We start from the raw sequence: 18,646 nt of genomic DNA, 5'->3' as shown, positions 1-18,646 counted from the left end.
ATGCAGCTTCTCAGCCTCCACATCAAATCTCTGGGGCTCTTCGCTGAACCTAGTATACCCTCCCGTCACTTGACTTCCATTTTGCTTTGCTTTTTAGTTTGTTTTGGTTCTTTGGTTGGTTTTTTTGGGGGTTTTGATTTGAGACAAGGTCTGTCTAGATAGCCCAGGCTCGCATCGAACTCACAATCCTTTTGCCTCAGCCTCTCAAGAGCTACAATTACTAGCCTGGGCCACCCCAATTGAGCTCTTCCTTATACTTTGAGTGATCGCGGCATAGTTTTAATGTCATGTAATGCTACCTAACGTTAGATTGTTTTATTTAGGTAATAAGGACAAGGCAGGAGATCTGAATGTCTGAGATATGGGTATAGCCCTTTCCCTGGAATATTCTCCCTTCAGGGTTGGTTGACTCTCCAGATGGAGGACCTACAAGTGTTCAAGGCTAGGTATATTTAAGAAAGTTTATCTTCCGTTCTAGCAAGTTTCCTCATGTAAATAAGGAGTGTATTTATATTTATTTCTTCATTCATTCATTGAGACAAGGTCTCCATAGCCCAGACTGGCCCCTGAGTGCTGGGATAAAAGGCTTGTGCCACCATTCCTGGTTTATGTGGTGTTGGGGATCAAACCCAGGGCGTCACGCAAGCACTCTATCAACTGAGATACATCCATAGCCCTGCATTTGATTAAGGTAGAAAAAGATGTTTCTAGTGCTCAGGATGGAACCCAAGACCTTGTGCATGCTGGACAAGCCTCCACCTCTAAGCTCCACCCCACCCTCTGTGAATGTTTGAATGTGATTTTGAAAGTAATTCTAGCATTCAGGAGGCAGAGGCAGGCAGATCTCTGTGAGTTGGGGGTTCTGAGACAGCCTGAGCTATATCATGAGTTCCAGGACAGCCAGGACTACATAGTGAGGCCCTATCACAAAAAAAAAAAAAATAGGGGCTGGAGAGATGGCTCAGTAGTTAAGAGCACTGGCTGCTTTTCCAAGGGATTCAGGTTCGATTCCCAGCACCCACAAGACAGCTCACAACTGTCTGTAACTCTTGTCTGGACGCCATCTTCTGACCTCCGTGGGCACCGGGCACACACGTGGTGTCTTGTCCGGACACCATCTTCTGACCTCTGTGGGCACCAGGCACACACGTGGTGTCTTGTCTGGACACCATCTTCTGACCTCCATGGGCACCGGGCACACATGGTGTCTTGTCCGGACGCCATCTTCTGACCTCCGTGGGCACTGGGCACACACGTGATGTCTTATCTGGATACCATCTTCTGACCTCTGTGGGCACCAGGCACACACATGGTGTCTTGTCCGGACACCATCTTCTGACCTCCGTGGGCACCGGGCACACACAACGTGCACATATTTGCAGGCAAAACACCCAAACACTTAAAAACAAATTTTATAAAAGATTAAAACTAAATCAATACATAAGTTCTGACAGGTAAAGGAGGGTAACTCTCAAGCGGTGACAAAGGAGACAGGGTTCCAGAATGCAAGAGCTGTGCAGCTTTCCTTCAGCAAACAACGAGGGTGTGGCGATCATCTGGCGCTCCGAGAGGCCTCTCCCTCCCTGCCCATTGCCTGGCAGCAGGCCCTGATAAGACAGGTGGCTGGCTTTGAGGCCTGGGTGTGCCACAACTGAAAACACTGTCTCGGGGCACTAGTCGGCAAGAAGTCCCCCTCCCTGTGTTCCAATGGCCCAGAGCAAGCCTGGTAACCACTCTCCTATTTCCTGGGACTCGTTTGTAACCATAATAAAACTGAGTTTACCTCTAAGTGTGGTGGTGCCCTCCTGTCAGCCACCTGAGGCAGGAGGGCAGTGGGTGCAAGGCCATCTAGGCTGCAATAAGACTCTATATTTAAAAGAGAGAGAGAGAGAGAGAGAGAGAGAGAGAGAGAGAGAGAGAAACACGGAGAAAACGCAGACAGTAAAGGCACCGAATGCCAAGGCTGCCCCCCCTGAATTCCACTCCCAGGACCCACAGGGCAAACGTGAGAAGAGCTCCTAAAAGTCATTCCTGAACCTTCACATGTATGTCTATACACAATCAATCAACCAATCAATAAATCAATCATTAAATAAATGATTTTAAAAATACAGAGGGTTGGAGGCTGGAGAGATGGCTCAGTGGTTAAGAGCATTGCCTGCTCTTCCAAAGGTCCTGAGTTCAATTCCCGGCAACCACATGGTGGCTCACAACCATCTGTAATGAGGTCTGGTGCCTTCTTCTGGCCTGCAGACATACACACAGACAGAATATTGTATGCATAATAAATAAATAAATAAATAAATATTAAAAAAAAAGAAGTCACGACTGTGACTTCTGATAACTTAAAAAAAAAATACAGAGGATTTACCTGTGTGGTCAAACAGGTACAGTAAAAGTGGCCTCTTAAGCTGGTTTAAGAAAGAAAGAAAAAAAAAAAGACTAAGAATTTCCCCTGGGGCAGTGGGCAATTCCAAAGCAGACAGTGTCTACTCTAGCCAGTAGTGTCTAGGCCTTTTCCCCAACTCTAAAGGAGATTTTCTCAATGTGGCAGCACTGGAAGGGACAAAGACATCCCTGCCAAAAGAGATACTTGGGTCTCTCACTTCTGCTAACAGAGTACTAAAACAAAGCCTGCTGAAACTGTGATGCTCAAAAATCCTGGCCCAGGGCTGGAGAGATGGCTCAGTGGTTAAGAGCATTGCCTGCTCTTCCAAAGGTCCTGAGTTCAGTTCCCAGCAACCACATGGTGGCTCACAACCATCCGTAATGGGGTCTGGTGCTCTCTTCTGGCCTGCAGGCATACACACAGACAGAACACTGTATACATAATAAATAAATAAAATAAAAAAAAAATCCTGGCCCAGCCACATGAGGAGGGGGTCCCTGAGGTTTGCAGTTTGTCAGATACCTTGCCGGCCAGACTGGAGCCAAGACAGTGGTGGTGGAGTGGTGGGTGGGCCACACCCTGGCCAGGACTGCCTAGCTATGCCCTGCTCTGTAACACTTCAGGGAACCTATGTACACCCGAAAGCACACAGTCCACCCTCCAGATGCAAACACTGGCTCCACACACACCCACTCTATCGAGCACCGCACAAAATGGGAGAAAGAGGTGGTGAGAAGCCATGTGGGTGGGGGTTTCAGTAAGAGCAGGGACAAAGCCATGTATGCGTGCCAAGTCCTGCACTGAACTATCATGGCATCTGGAAATTACAGGCGTGACACAGCCATCACTAAAAATAGATGGTGGACATCTGGAGGGATGGGAACCCAGACCTCCTAGGTCCCTGGAAAAGACATCTAGACACAAGGAAGCTGTGTCTGCTGGAGGACAGGCTTGAGAATGGGCAATCCTGACTCCCAGGCCCAGCTCAGCCACTTCCTGTGAGCAGGTCTGGGCAACAGCAGTGACTCTCGGATAAGGTCACCCCAGACCTGGTTCCTTGCCAAGTGTGCTGCAGAGCCCAAGTGAACCTGGGTATCTGAGGCCCTGCTGTAATGTAAGAGGCTCTGCACTGGGAAAGAGCCATACTCCAGGGTGGCTCTGAGGTTAAGAGCACTGGCTGCTATTCCAGAGGCCCTGAGTTCAATCCCCAGCAACCACAAGGTGGCTCACAACCATCTGTAATGAGATCTGGTGCCCTCTTCTGACCTGTAGTGGAGACATACATGCAGGAAGAACACTGTAGACATAAAAAATAAATAAATCGCAGAAGGAGGAGGAGAAGACAACAACAACCATGGTCGGTAGCCAGAGAATCAAGCAAGGCACATTCTTTTGGAACAGCCTGGCGGAGTCTTTCCTGCCTTGCATACCCAGCTTCCATGGCCCAAGAAGGATGCTTCTGCTCATCCATCCCCACCCACATGAACAGACACATAGCAAAGCCAGTTGATGGAGCCAGCTGAGGCTTCTTTATTTTGGAAAATACAATTGAACTGGGTTTTGAGGGGAGTCGGGGGGTGGCGAGAGAGGTACGCCTCTGATCCTCTGGTGGGTCTCTCCTTTCCTGTACTCTGACATACAGATGTCTCCTCCACGGGCAGCTTTAGGAGCCCAGGCTGGCAACGTCTCCAGGGGCCGTTCACTTGGGCAGGATATCAGAGGACTCAGACACCAGCTTCCCATCGCGGGTTTCAATCTTCTTCACAACCACAGCCTTGGTGCGACTATAAGAGCTGGAGCCCCCGACAGAGCCGAAGCCGGGCTGGAAGGAGCTCACGCCATAGTTGAAGCCAGGGCTGGTGAGTCCCCCATAGGCTGAGTTCAGCCCTCCTGGTCCAGGACAAGGGAGAGAGGCAGCCAAATGAGCACAAGGTTAGTGCCCTCTCTCCCTAATCGCTCTCTGCTACCCACAGATGAGAGGCTGGCCCAGACCTGACTGATGGCTATGTGGGGCACAACTCAGCTGTCTGGAGAAGCAGCCCCAAAAAGGAAAAGCTTCCCTCCAGCTACATGTGCCTGGCAAGCACTCACCTGAGCCCTTCTCTCGGCAGCTTGGAGGGAAATGTGAAGGCATAAAAGCCCACAATAACTCATGTAGGGAACTTCACACGGGCCTGGTGCACAGCTTGCATCTATGTGTGGCTTTCTATTATGAGTGTGCTCTTTAGGTTCTTAGTCTGTCACCATTCCCTTTGTCCCTGTCAACTGCTGAGCACAGCCTCTCCCAGAGCCCTGACCTCCTTGGTCCTCTGCCTTTTATCCCCGAGGACACTCACCTGCATAGCCACTGCTGGTCTTTGTATGGATGCTCAAGTTCTGCATCCCAGACTCTAGCCTGTAACCAGATGCACGGGTGTCAGGACCAACTCTTGTCCTCTCACAGCAGAATCCAAATCCCAGGAAGGCTCCAGACACCCTCCCCATTCCAGGTCCCAAGAGAGACCTCCAGACCCACCTGCTCTCCTCGCCCTCCAGCAGCTTCCTGTAGGTGGCGATCTCGATGTCCAGGGCCAGCTTGACATTCATGAGCTCCTGGTACTCGCGCAGCTGCCGCGCCATGTCCTGCTTGGCCTGCTGCAGGGCGGCCTCCAACTGGGCCAGCTTGGCGTTGGCATCCTTAATGGCCATCTCCCCTCGCTGCTCGGCATCGGCAATGGCAGCCTCCAGGGTAGCTTTCTGTGGGACGGAGACACATGAGCAGATGGTACCTGGTGCATCTCCTCTTCAAATCCATCCACATTGAGTTACTTTTTATTGTCATTTGTTTTGAAGCCCAGGCTGGACTGGAAGTCTCTCTATAATCCGAGCTGGCCTTGAACTTACAGCAGTCCTCCTGTTTAACCCCAACTATTGGTGTTACAGGTGTGCACCACCAGGCCTGGTTGTATGCGGTACTGAACACAGGGCTTTGGGCTTGCTAAGCAAGTACTCAAGCAACTGAGCTGCATGCCCAGGCCCCACCTTGAGCTTCTTTGAAAGTCTCCCCTCCCAGACTTAGACCAACTCCATCCAGCTAAAAGGAAATTCTACAGGTCACACTGAGCAAGCCTGAGAAGCAACGGGAGCCGCTTCCAGCCACTTCCCCCTCACTTCCACCTGTGGAGACGAAGCTTTGCTTTATCTAGATCGGATCCAAGCTTCTAGAATGTTCATAAAGCAGCAACACACAACCTTGCCCCACATGTGGCAGACTAAGTAGAGAAGGCCTGGGGGGATGGGACCTGGATTCTAGTCAGTCATCCCGAGACACTACCCATGGAGAACCCCACAGCAGCTAAGACAGCTCATTAGAAGCTTCCCCTCCCACTCTCAACCCCAGTTCCCTTCCTGACCTCCCACCCAAGCCCAGCAGTACCTGGCCTTTGAGGCCGTCAATCTCTGCCTGCAGGCGGCTGATGTTGCGGTTCATCTCAGAGATCTCAGTCTTTGTGCGGCGCAAGTCATCCCCGTGCTTCCCAGCCAGGGTCTGCAATTCCTCATACTGCAGGGGCAAGAAGGGAGGTCATTTCACCCACCAACCTTCTACATATGTGAAGAAGTATGCATAAGTACGTCATGCGTGCGCACTCATGCACACATGCACACGTGCACACACAGACACACACACAGTCACACACACACACACCAACAAAGGTCCCTTTCCAGAACTCCAGGCTTCCATTCTGCAAAGCCAGGCCCAGCAGGCATAGTGGAATTTGGAACCCTGTTCCCCCGTCATGATCCAGGGCACACAATTGGTCAGGAAGGAAGACCCAGGCTTGTAAACTTGTTCTTTACCTTAACTTGGTACATGCTTTCAGCCTCAGCCCGGCTGCGGTTGGCGATGTCCTCATACTGGGCACGGACTTCAGCGATGATGCCATCCATGTCCAGGGAGCGGCTGTTGTCCATGGACAGCACCACAGACGTGTCTGAGATCTGAGACTGCAGCTCACGGATCTCCTGTAGGGCAGGGACGTGGTGGTAAGGCTGTGTCCCTGTACACAGGGTCCTTTGCGACATGACAAAGGAGCAAGTGACAGCCAGAGCTTAGTTAACAGTGGAAGGGAGACGACCAAAACTCTGAACCATGGAGGGAACCAGCAAGGGAAACCTAAAGTTAGGTAAATAACCAAGAGGAAGACCCAGTCCCCACTCTCAGCCCCACTCAAGGCCGAGAGGCCTTGAAGACAGCATAAAGACCAGGGATAAGAGCTTCGAGGGCACCACAAGTCTGCTGGGCTGTGCCACTGAGGACCCAGAATAATGGGTTATTTCCCTTCTCAGAGCCCGTTTCCCCATTTCAAGTAGGGCTTGGAGCCTCTCTAACAGTGTTAGCTGGTGGCTGCGGCTATGGGGCCCTTGTTGAGTGGCATGCTGGAAGACAGGGATAGACTGCCTGGGTACCCGAGAAGGATACTGACAGGCTGGGGGACCTGCCCACTCCAGCCCCCGAGAAAGTACCTCTTCATGGATCTGACGAAGGAAGTTGATCTCATCAGTCAGCCCTTCCAGGCGGGACTCCAGTTCCACCTTGTTCATATATGCTTCATCCACATCCTGAGGGTGAGGTGAGAAACCTGAGTTCAGTACCCAGGGGCTCCCCAACATCTGCCCATGGCTGAGACTGGAGGCTGACCGTCCAGTCCAGCCACAGTCTACTCCCTTGGATCCCAATCATGAACTTTAATTATCTCTGCTTCCCTCCAGAAAGCTAAGGTTAGACCACTAACTTAGTCCAGTTTGATACTTGGAACACTATCTAACTACAGGAAACACTCTGTCTTGTCTACCTTTCCAGTGTGTTGTCTGGAAGGCATCAGATGGCAAAAGAATTTGTCTTATTCCTTAGAAAGCAATGAGGATATCAGAAAACTCCTAGTCTGAGTCTCAAAGCTCAGCCTCCTATGTCTTCTTTCTTCTTTTTTTTTAACTTATTTTTAATATTTTTAATTATGTGCAAGTGTGTATGCTTGCATATGATGTACACGTGAATGCAGGTGCCCTCAGAGGCCTGAGGCATCAGATCCCCTGGAGCTGCAGTTACAAGCAGTTGTGAGCCATTTGATGTGGGTGTTAGGAACTGAACTCGGGTCCTCTGAAGAGAGGCAAGCGCTCTTAACCACTATGCCATCTGTGTAGTCCCCAGTCCCTCACCTTCTTGATGAGGACAAATTCGTTCTCCATCTCTGTACGCTTGTTGATCTCATCCTCATACCTAGTAAGAAAAGACTTGGAGTCAGTGGATGAAGGTGAAGGCTGCCCAGGTCTGCTGCTGCCAGGGATGGAGCCCAATGCAGCATACATGCATGCATAGCTAAACACAAGCATGCAGAGACCTTCACTCCTACCCACCTTGTTTTCTTTCTTTTTTTATATATTTATTTATTATGTATACAATATTCTGTCTGTGTGTATGTCTGCAGGCCAGAAGAGGGCACCAGACCTCATTACAGATGGTTGTGAGCCACCATGTGGTTGCCGGGAATTGAACTCAGGACGTTTGGAAGAGCAGGCAACGCTCTTAACCACTGAGCCATCTCTCCAGCCCCCCCCCCCACCTTGTTTTCTGATGGGGGAAATGAATATCTAGAAAGTTTAGTTCAGAGATACAAGGCATGAGAGGTTGGTCTTTCTGCCCTCGCTACCGTGTTCCTCTCCCCACCCAACCTTATTCTCAGCCAGTGAAGAGGCCAAAAGCAGGAATGCGCGCTCCAAATACACACTAGATTTGGACTGTTGAGAGAGTTAGCATGGGGCACTCTCTGGAGCTTGCAGAGCTCATGGCTGCTAGTGTAAATGTGAGGACTGCTAGCTGCCTCTCTCATTTAAGTGCAAAAAAAAATCTTACTATGTAGCTCTGGCTGTCCTAGAACTCACTATGAAGATCAGACTGTGTTTACATAATCCTCTTGCCTGTCTCCTGGGTAGGATATTACAAATGTATGTCAGCATATTCAGCTTAGGTACTCTATTTAAACAGGAAATTTGTTTCCCGAATCTAGGCAGTGCTGAGACTGAAAGCAGGCTAACGCTATTATCATCTTGAATGGCGAGCATAAAATATATTGCTGCAAACAAACTAAACACAAGGCCACAGAACCAAACTGCCCATAAACAGAGGGCAGTGGGAGCACAGGCCTCTGTCCCAAAATGTGGGACAAGGTAATATGACTTCATTCGGGGAGGGGCTCACTTGTTCTTGAAGTCCTCCACCAGGCCCTGCATGTTGCCAAGCTCCGCCTCCAGCTTCAGCTTCTCCTGGCCCAGGGCTTCCAGCTGCCGCCGCAGGTTGTTAATATAGCTCTCAAACATGCTGTCCATGTTGCTCCTCGATGTCTTCTGCTGCTGCAGCAGGCTCCACTTGGTCTCCAGCATCTTGTTCTGCTGCTCCAAGAAGCGTACCTGCACAGGGAGGGCACAGCAAAAAGGTCCACGTCAGGTTAGGGTCGAGGTCCAGAGGGACACAAGCTGTTTGTTCCCTGAGCTCAGGTCACCTCTGAGTGGGGGGATAGCACAGTGAGACGGTGGCGTCAGGAGCCGCATCCCTGCAGCACTTGGCAGTGGGGAAGGCTAGCGGGTGCCCGCAGCACACATCTTATTTACATGGACTACACACCACAGATCAATAAAAACAGCCCCATTTTCTAAAGGCTCTGATTACCTTTTATGTAAGATTGAGAACGGTGCAGATCAGTCATGCCCAACACTCTCAACCATCACTGGGGGGACTCTGCAGAAAGCCCTGGAAATTTTAGGGGACTTTCTCCCTAAGGTCCAGAATGCTTGCTAAGGCTTCTATGTCAATACTGCTTCTAATGCGAGCTGTATAACTTGGTCTGGGTCTCCCCACCCTTGAAAAGCCTCCAGAAGCACAGACACGTCCTCTGGGGATTCCCTTCTCCACACATAGCCCACTTTTAGCTCAGGAAGAAGCAAGAGAAGACAGGTCTCTCTCCTTCCCACTCGCCACTTTGAGATTCACAGACTCTGGAGTCTCCTCACGCTCTTGCCCAGTATCTACAACCCTCCCCTCCTACCACAAACACAGAATTCACATCTTAGAACATGCAGTCCAAGACATGGTACAGGAGAAACTTTTTCGTGCAGATAATAGAACGCTCCAAAGGAGAGAACGCTATAGCTCTAATCTGGGGGAACCAGAAAGAGAAGTACATTCGGAGTGTACAGTCAGATTTCCTTCCCACAACCCATGCTATAGAGCCTTTCTTCCCATAATGACTAAAAATTAAACCAATAGCCCTAGTAATTCTAGCATTTCATCCTAATGGAATGCTGAATTCGGGCCAGGCGCTGCGAAACTCCCCTGAGAGCTGAGCAGGCAGAAACTGATTTAGGACCCATCCATTTGACAAATGAGGAAGTCAAATTTGACAACATGGCCTATCCGCGGAAACTGTGGGTCCCCGTAAGCAGAAGTCTCACTCCACACCTGCACCAACTGCTCTCCTTCAGGGGGTAACAAGAAGCTAGGGGCCCATGGACAGCAACTAGCAAGCCCTGGTTAAAGGGGGAGGGGGGGGCAGGTGTTCCTGAGGCCGCCTACTCCATGGGCTCCTTTGCATGGTGTTTTCCCTCCTCCCGTTCCCACACAGCCACTTAGGAGCCAGTCAGCAGAAAGGGCCAATCGTCCAGGGAAACGATGGCCACCTAGCTACAGAACTGCAAAATCTGGCCTGCCTCTGGGCTTGAAAGAACCAGGCAATTGGGGCGGAGCCAGGGTAGGAAGCATAAAGGGGGTACAAGGGCTAAGCAGGCAGATGGGCGTTGGTAGGCCGATGCTATCTGAGGCCATAAACTCCGGTTTTAACAGGTCATGAAACCGGGGTGGAGTGTCCAACGCCCCGCAGACTTTGGATCCCGCACCGTCTTTCCCGAGGCGGAGTTCCGCGACTTCCCCTCCCGCCCCCCCCCCCCCCCCCCCCACACACACACACACGACGCCGGAGCTCCTCCTGGTGGAAGGGCAAACCCAAGACACCGACCTCCGCCCTGGCTCCGCAGCGGCCCCGCCCACACCGGGCGAGCAAGGCAGGGGCCAAGCAGTGACTCAGCCTGAGCAGTTTTTGCTTCTGGGCACCAAAAACCTCCATCTAAGTTTGCCGGGTTCAATCAAGACACCTGCGACCTTCTAGAATCCTACCCAACCCTTCATTATTTATCAGGAAGAAAGAAAAATGCTCCAGGGCACCAATAGGAAATCTTGGGGCAGTGCGAGGGGGCAGGTTTCCCTGACACCAGAAAGCTGAGCGACACTGAAGGCGCCAGGCCCGCCAGTGAACAGGCAGGTCAGAGCGCGGGATTCCGGTGAGGGAGTGCAAGAGGAAGACGCCCCAGGATTTAGTAGGAGCACTTCAGACTCTCTCGTCCCAAACCAAAGCGTATTGAGAGAAGCTAGAAGGGAGTGTGGCCAGTATGGGTGGAGCACAACAGGAGTTCACGGGAGGGCTAGAGATGTACCCATCCTCTGTGGCGGAAAAAGAAAGGACGTAGAACAGTTAATCGAGCAGAGAAGGTCTCACCTTGTCAATGAAGGAGGCGAACTTGTTGTTAAGAGATTTAATCTGCTCCTTCTCCTGGGTGCGCACGGCCTGGATGTTGGGGTCCACCTCCAGCTTCAAGGGGCTCAGCAGGCTCTGGTTCACCGTGACTGCTGTGATGCCTCCTCCTACACCAGCCCCGCTGAAGCCACCCAGACCCATGCTGGTGCCCAGGCCGCCCCGGAAGCTGCTGCCGCTGCCCACCCGGGAAAAGCTGGAAGAGCTGATGCGCGCACCGGGTCCACTCGTGTACGAACGGCTGCTGAAGGCCCGGGGGCCGGAGGTGGACACCTTGTAGGACTTCTGGGTCACCCTGATGGACATGGTGAAGTCTGGAGTAAAGGCGGTAAGCCGAAGACAGAGGTTCAAGAGCAAGCGGAGAGCAGCTGCTAGGCCGTGGGACAGCGCCCAGCAAAGGCCCTTTATAAAAGAAGGCCCAGCCCCAGGGGAGGGAAAAAGACCTCTTACCTGAGTGGCTAGACACTGAGAGGGCAGGGCCTAAACCAACGCCTGCTACCTCCAGGCAGAACTCAGGTGAGGGCAGCAGAGAGCTGTTCCCACCCGGGATCTCTCCCCAACCCCACCCTAAAGTCCAGGAGAGAGCAGTTGAGCCCCTGTGAGGTCAGGAAGTAAGCCAGGAGTCCCCCAGCCCTGGAATCTGGGCGTCCTGTCTCCTGCCCTTCTGTGAGAACTACTCTGGGAAATCTGGGTGAAAAGGGTTCCCTGGCATTTGGGGTCTTTAAAAAATAAAGAAAACAGAGTATCAGTTTAACTAGGCTGCTTGAACTCACTAGATTACCAAAGCTGGCACCTACTTTTACCACCCTGGCACGGAAGTTCTGGGTTTGTGGGAATACCCTACCACATCTGGCTGGTCTAAGAAACACCCGGTTAGATGGGCTAACCAGTCTGGCCAGCAGGACCCTTCCATTCCCAGGATCCTATTTGCCTGGTCTGTCCAGGCTACAGCACCACCACCCCGCCCGCCTTCCTACACCACATTCTGCAAACCACAGACTGCCAAAGGGTGCTCACAGCCCAGTACTGTCCTTTCCTACAGACCCCAGAATTCCCTGGGACAGGCAGAGCACTGCAGGCCTCAGGAAATAACAAAGAATGAAGAACAGAGGCCAAGGCAGAAAAGGGAACCCGAGAACAGAGGAGAGGTATGGGGGTCTTTGTTGTTGCTCCTTTGGGGACACCTTCCCGGGGCTCCCAGGGCAGTGAGTCACCGGAAGTGAGGAGGTGGAAAGTGGACCCGGATGGCCCTGCTGGTGAGTCATTCTCCAGCCACCTAGACCCTCGGCCTCTTCCCCAGCCCCCAAATGGTGTGGCATGATGAGGGAAGTATCCTCTGCGGCACCTGTCTCTCTGAACTCATTATCAGGGTGAGTCAGGAGAGCAAGTTGGGGCACAGCGTGCACCTGTGGGAGGCTGTCCTGCAGGCCTGGGTGGGGCAGGCTGTGGCAGGTTGTGGGTGGAAGACAAGAGGTTTGAGTCCCCAAGGCAAAGATTCCACCTGCAATTAAATTACTAGATGGATTGGGCTCTCTGGAAGGTACTGCAGGGTGTGTGTGGGGATTGGGTGGGCCTTAACTCGGGAAACCAGAAGATGACAGACATCCAAATATCCTAGGGGACAGGGTAGATGGCAGAACCCTTAAAACACAAAACAGTGAAAGGGGGCAAACAGCCTCTCTAGGAGAGCAGTCTATGGATCACGCCCCTTCTCCAGGAAAACACCCAAGATCCCAGAAGTCCACCATATACAGGCACATATAGGCCCCTACAAAAAGGGACAGAGACCCAGAAATCCACTCCTAGACACACACAGACAAGTTCCTTTCACAGTACACTACACCACACACACACACACACACACACACACACACACACACACACACCTGAAGTCACTTCCAAAAAGGCCTTTCTAGAAATTCCAAAGGGCATGCAATGACCATGCGGCTTCCTTGCATGCCTTCTGCCTCTAGCCCAGCCCTCAGTCCCCCATCTTAGCTTTCCAGAATGCTAGGAAGAGGGAAATCCAGTTCGAGCCTATTACACCAGGTCACCTCTCACAGCCCCTGAAACAGCACTCCATTTGAAGGTGGAAAGCGATTTGGGCGTGTGTTCACCACCCGCTCTCAATACAGGCCCACACCCAGCAAGACTGGAGACTTTTTTCCAGCAAACTGAAGGGAGGGAACTGGGGCTGGTGCCAAAGCAGTGAGAGAAAACGGAAGGAGAAAAGGAGGGCTGGTCAGACAGGTATGGCAGCCCTGAGGAGGGACAGCCAGCTAGCTCTCACTTTCGTCCCTTCCCCCACACTTTTGGAGGGACCAGAAGGGGAAATGCTCCTAAAGAATTGATTTGGACATAAAAGCTAGCCACCCAGCACCCTTCCTGAAATCTCAGCTTCCTCCACACCTGACTCCTTGGTCCTAGGAGTGTCTCTTAAGGTGAGGACAAAGGGACATAATGGCAAAGTCCCCAAGCTGTGTGGACTAGAGCATCAACCCAAAGCTCACAAAGGAGGTGCCCCTCATTCCTGGGCCAGAAAAAGTTGCATATTGCTTGTCAACTTCCTGTTAGTGCCCAGAGACCCCAACCAACCCCTCCCAGCATGACCCCTGCTCATCAAGAGAGACCAGAACTTCTTCAGGGCAGGGGTAGAAGGGAAAGGCCCCAGGGACTAGGGCCAAATCGTCAGGGGAGAAAGAACCAGCCTGGGGCAGCCACAGGTACAGCTCCTTGTAAGGCAGTCTCTGGCCACTGTGGTCACAGCAAAGTGACGCACACGCTTGTGATGAGGTGAGTGTCCCCTGCACAGACAGCTCTGTCCCGCTCTGCTCTTTTGTCCCCAGAGCTATGGGGGAAAGGAGGACACATTCTCCCTCTGTTAAGATGCAGCTCCCTCCAGTCTCTGCACACCCACACACAAATAAATGTAATTTTAAAAATCAATTTTTGAAAAAAAAGAGGAAAAGATTTGTGGCTAAGAAGGTGGCTCAGTTGCTTGCCTTGCACACCACAAACCCTGGGTTTGGTGCCAGTCCACATAAACGGGGTGTGGCGTCCACGCCTATAATTCCAGCACTTGGGAGGTGAAGGCAGGAGGAACAGAAGTTCAGGGTTATCCTCAGCTACGTTTTTTTTTTCGAGACAGGGTTTCTCTGTGGTTTTGGAGCCTGTCCTGGAACTAGCTCTTGTAGACCAGGCTGGTCTCGAACTCACAGAGATCCGCCTGCCTCCGCCTCCCGAGTGCTGGAATTAAAGGCGTGCGCCACCACTGCCCGGCCTCAACTACATTTTGAGTTTAAGGCCAACCTGAGATACAAGGACCCTGTCTCAGATGGGGGAAGAAGAGAGGGGGCACTCAGAAGCATAAGTGAGTTCCATATAAGGAAGAGTTAAGTTTGGAGACCAGATCTGGGGCTAGAAACAGGAGGAAAAGCAAAAGCTGTCCCTGCACGAGGGTGGTGTCCTAAAGGCAGTCAAATCACTTTGATCAATGGAATGATTTTAAATATTGATAGGTGGCAGTATATAAACAGCCGGGGGTTCACTGAGGCAGCTGAACAATTTAAATAGGAAGCCACAGATGGCGTGGACAGCCATCTGCAAGCCACAGAATTAGTAATGAAGATTGCTGGCTCCGTGTGTGCTGTGAGCCTCAAGGTGAAGTTGCTCATTGCCATGCCTAACAGAGATGTGTATGGCGGGCAAGTGTTCCATCATGGAGCTAGGGCCCCGGCATCTCTTCAGTCTGCATTTTGAGACAGTCTCACTAAGTTGCCCTTGTTGGCCTGAACTCAGTCTGTCATCCAGGTTACTCTTGTAACCTCCTGCCTCAATCTTCTAGACAGATGGAAGGGATTACAGACTAAGGCCACTAGGCTTAGCTGATAGATATTTTTTTTCATGGTAGGTCATGGCTCTGATGATAAAACCCCAGGATGGAAATGGACTGACTACCCAAAAGAGAGCAAACAAGCCCAGGAAGTTTTCATTCTAGTACAGCCACATGACACTTATATGGCACCAGGAGATGCCTTGTGGTAGCTGACCAGTGGTGGCGCACGCCTTTAATCCCAAAACTCAGGAGGCAGAGGCAAGCGGATCTCTGAGTTCGAGGCCAGCCTGGTCTACAGAGCAAGTTCGAGAACAGCCAGAGCAACACAGAGGAAAACATCGTCTCGAAAACCATTCATAAGAATGCTATAGAATAGGTAGAAGGACAGAACTGACTCTCACAAGTTGTCCTCTGTCCTTCACAGGCACACCATGGCATGTGCATGCACACACACAAGGATGGATGGATGGATGGATGGATGGATGGATGGATGGAACCTGGCCAAAGTCATACAGCTGTGTGGCTCTGTCTCCCTGCTTAGGACTGTGACGGGCTCTGCAAAGGGCGATGAAGAACAAGGCAAGTTGTACGAGAGTTTAACAGTGCGAGATGGGCGCCCAGAAAGACGGAGTCTAAGAGAGAGTGTGAACAGCTATAGTTGATGGGAAGAACAGTGCCATTGGGCAGAAGAAAACTGGAGAACTCCGTGCTAGGTGAGGTGGCCAAGTGTTCTTCTTCACACCACTGACGTTTGAAGCCCACCTGATCTACAATGAAAACTTCCAAGTTTCCATTTGACCTTCTCCTCCTTTCTTTCCCATCCCTTGGAATATCCTAGGCCCATCCTTTAGAAGGGGAAGTCTTTTGTAGTTGGAAAAACATCTTCCAATCACCCGCCTAAATGCCTGTGATTCATGGGGATCTCTGAATGCCCTGATACCCCATAACTTGCCAGGGCAGGACAAGGAAGCTAACAAATCAGATCAAATGCCTCTGGCTCTGGATGTTCTGGGCTATTCAAGAAAGAGACAGTTGGGGCCAGAGTTGTTCAGTTGGAAAAGTGCCTGGCCAGCGTGTTCGGAAGCCCCACTCCAGAGCCTGGCCAGCGTGTATGGAAGCCCCACCCACTCCAGTGCCTGGCCAGCACGTACGGAAGCCCCACTCCAAAGCCTGGCCAGCGTGTACGGAAGCCCCACTCCAGTGCCTGGCCAGCATGTACGGAAGCCCCACTCCCGGTACCACACACAGTAAGCATGGCAGTGAACCTGTAATCTTACCTCCTGGTGGTAGATGCAAGAGTATCAGAACTTCAAGGTCACCTTCAGCAACATAGCAAGTTCTAGGGTCAGCCTGAACTATATGGTAAGCTCAGAACCAATGGCCTGTCCCCAGGTAAAGAGAAGGGTCCTTTCCTGCTTTCCAGGGGCATAGGGTCAGTGACACATCCAAAGCAGACATAAAGGAGAAGACAGTGACAGGGTGGCCTTTGGGAGGTGTCTCAGTCCACTGTGACCTTCTGCACAGTTGTGTCATACACAAAATGGTCATTTCTGTGTGGCAGGATGGAGAACAGAAGGGTTTTGATACTAGGTGTAGGGAGAAGGGAGCGAATAGGGACCAGAGGGTAAGAAGACAAGGCGCTTTGGGATACACATTTAATGGCCAATGTGGTCAGAGCCCACTCTGCACAGCCATACCGTCAGACACCCTGGCCAGGGACTGGCTTAGGGAGATCGCTCTGGTTTGTGTAGTGAGGCACAGAAGCAGGAACAAGAAGCATTAGAGAGCAAAGAAACAGGCACAGCCAGGGCTGCCTTGGAGACAAGGCTAGGGATCAGGGGCCCAGATCAGAGCTGGAGGCCACAAATACTCATATATGACAGAGCCTTACTAAATCACCAGCCATAAAAGCAACTGCAGTCTTGGAGAGGAAAGGCCAAGGGAGTCTCCTGGAAAGGGAGTGCCCCAAGGCCAGCCCTGCCCACCAGTCCATCTATTTGCCTCTGATCTGGGAGACTCTTCCTGTGCCCCATAGGTCCTACCTGTCAGCTTCCTCCTGTGATACTCATGGGTGTGTCTGATACTTACAGCTTCACCAACATCAACCCAAGTTTCATGAGTCTGTGTAGCATTTGGATATCTAAGGAGTTTGGCTTTGGTCATTGGAAAGCAATGAGGAGTTCTAGTCGGTTGGAACTGATGCTAATTGACAGGCTGTTGTTTTTAATTATTAATAGTATTTGTGTAAGGGGTGCGTGTGTGTGTGTGTGTGTGTGTGTGTGTGTGTGTGTGTGGTCAAGCTGAGGTTGCACAGCATGTGAGTAAGCTGCTGAAGGCGGGTTCTGGAGACCAAACTGAGGTCACCATGCTTGTACAGCAATGGCTTTTGTGACTGAGCCATCCTGCTGGCCTGGCAGAGCAAGTGCTTTGGGGAGTATGTATACAGATGAACGCAAAGCTGGGAAGGACCTCGGGTTCTCTCCCAGAAAAGCAACTCACATGCCACACAACCTCAATTTACCTCAGAGCTCCTCCATCCCTCATATGCACACACGCGTGCACACACACACAAGTTCTGCCCTTTCTCATACGTGTGGCCCGTGCACATATCCCAAGGAGGGCAGCCACCTTGCATCCCCATGATACATACGAGCATGAGTGCCACCCTTTCTTCCCCCGCCACTCATCATCTCAGACGCATAAATATTGCCTTCCTATACCTATCACATGTGCACACATGTGCAGCAATACATAAAGCATATGTCCAACACACAACACAAGCTATAGCTCTAGGCTCTTGGCAGCATATGACAGCTCCAACATATACGGTCCTTTATTTGCTCTCACAACTGGGCAGGGCGCATTAGACTTGCACTCTAGGCAAGGGACTCAATGGCTGCTTCCTTCTCTTTTGGTCTCCTTCTCAGCAGGCCGTCTCCAGGCTGTGATAAGGATGGATACCACCAAGGGAGTGTTCATTTCCAGAGTCTTCCAGCTGAAGTTCCATGGGCCGCTCTCCTTGGGCTGGCAGGTCACAGGCCTGTCGCTGAACCAAGACTTCAGTCAGGAGAATAATAAAATGCTGTCATTTGAGCTAGAGTTCCTGGGAAAGGGGGAGGGAGTCAGGCCTACCCAAACTAATGGCAGGAGGGAAAAGAGATGATTCACCAAAAGGGGGGGGGGGAGAATGCTGGGAGCAGCAGGCAAAAACAGCAGATGTTCACCAACCTAAATGTACACAGATAAAGACGTGGAAGCTACACAGTGAGCCAACCTCTGGTGCCTTGCCAACAAAATACTGACTTTAGATAAATAAAGGATTGAGACATGTTCCCTAGAACTTTGGGGGCAAGGGGACCGTTGAGCAAACTGGATTTAGAAGAAAAGACAGACTCTATAACATAGTCCATGCTGGCCTTGAACACATAGCTATGCCCCAGCCTCAGCTTCCTCTCCCAGGAACCACCACACTCAATTTAGAGAAGTAAGGTGTGAAGACTGGAGGGAAAGCTTGGTGGTAAAGTACTTGTCTTCATTGTGAAGTCCTAGGCTCAATCCCCAGCACCATAAAAACAAAAACAGAACTCAGGGTGGCACATATTTTTAATCTCAGCGCTCTGGAGGCAGAGGCAAATGAATCTGAGGCCAGCCTGGTCTACATAGTGAGGTTCCGAACAGCCAGGGTTATGTATAAAAACCAAACAGAAACCCAAAAGTAAGATGGATGGAAAGATCTGGAAATGTAAAAAGCCACCGGGCAAGCACAAAACTCCCTCAGGAAGAGTGGAGCAGCTGGATAGTGTG

General features: G+C 51.3%; 1 protein-coding gene and 1 long non-coding RNA gene across 2 annotated transcripts; one reads left to right on the top strand and one right to left on the bottom strand.

The window, feature by feature from the left end:
* Positions 1-3,890: 3,890 nt before the first annotated feature.
* Krt8 (keratin 8) lies at positions 3,891-11,397 on the bottom strand. The gene is made up of 9 exons (XM_041645966.1): positions 10,972-11,397; positions 8,625-8,833; positions 7,586-7,646; positions 6,893-6,988; positions 6,227-6,391; positions 5,805-5,930; positions 4,905-5,125; positions 4,726-4,784; positions 3,891-4,279 (listed from the first exon to the last, which is right to left on the bottom strand). The coding sequence occupies exons 1-9, from the start codon at positions 11,311-11,313 to the stop codon at positions 4,089-4,091; spliced, it is 1,470 nt and encodes a 489-aa protein (XP_041501900.1). The 5' UTR covers positions 11,314-11,397; the 3' UTR covers positions 3,891-4,088.
* Positions 11,398-11,534: 137 nt separating this feature from the next.
* Positions 11,535-17,975, top strand: LOC121444174. The gene is made up of 3 exons (XR_005973758.1): positions 11,535-12,155; positions 15,384-15,555; positions 17,770-17,975. It is a non-coding gene; the product is annotated as an uncharacterized LOC121444174 (long non-coding RNA).
* The last annotated feature ends 671 nt before the right edge of the window (positions 17,976-18,646 follow it).

Source organism: Microtus oregoni, unplaced genomic scaffold (assembly GCF_018167655.1).
Source record: "Microtus oregoni isolate MIOR12 unplaced genomic scaffold, Mior012 000118F_ref0000498, whole genome shotgun sequence".
NCBI classification, from domain to species: Eukaryota; Metazoa; Chordata; class Mammalia; order Rodentia; family Cricetidae; genus Microtus; species Microtus oregoni.
The sequence above is the reverse complement of the archived record's forward strand: the minus strand, read 5'-3'. Positions and strand labels throughout refer to the sequence as shown.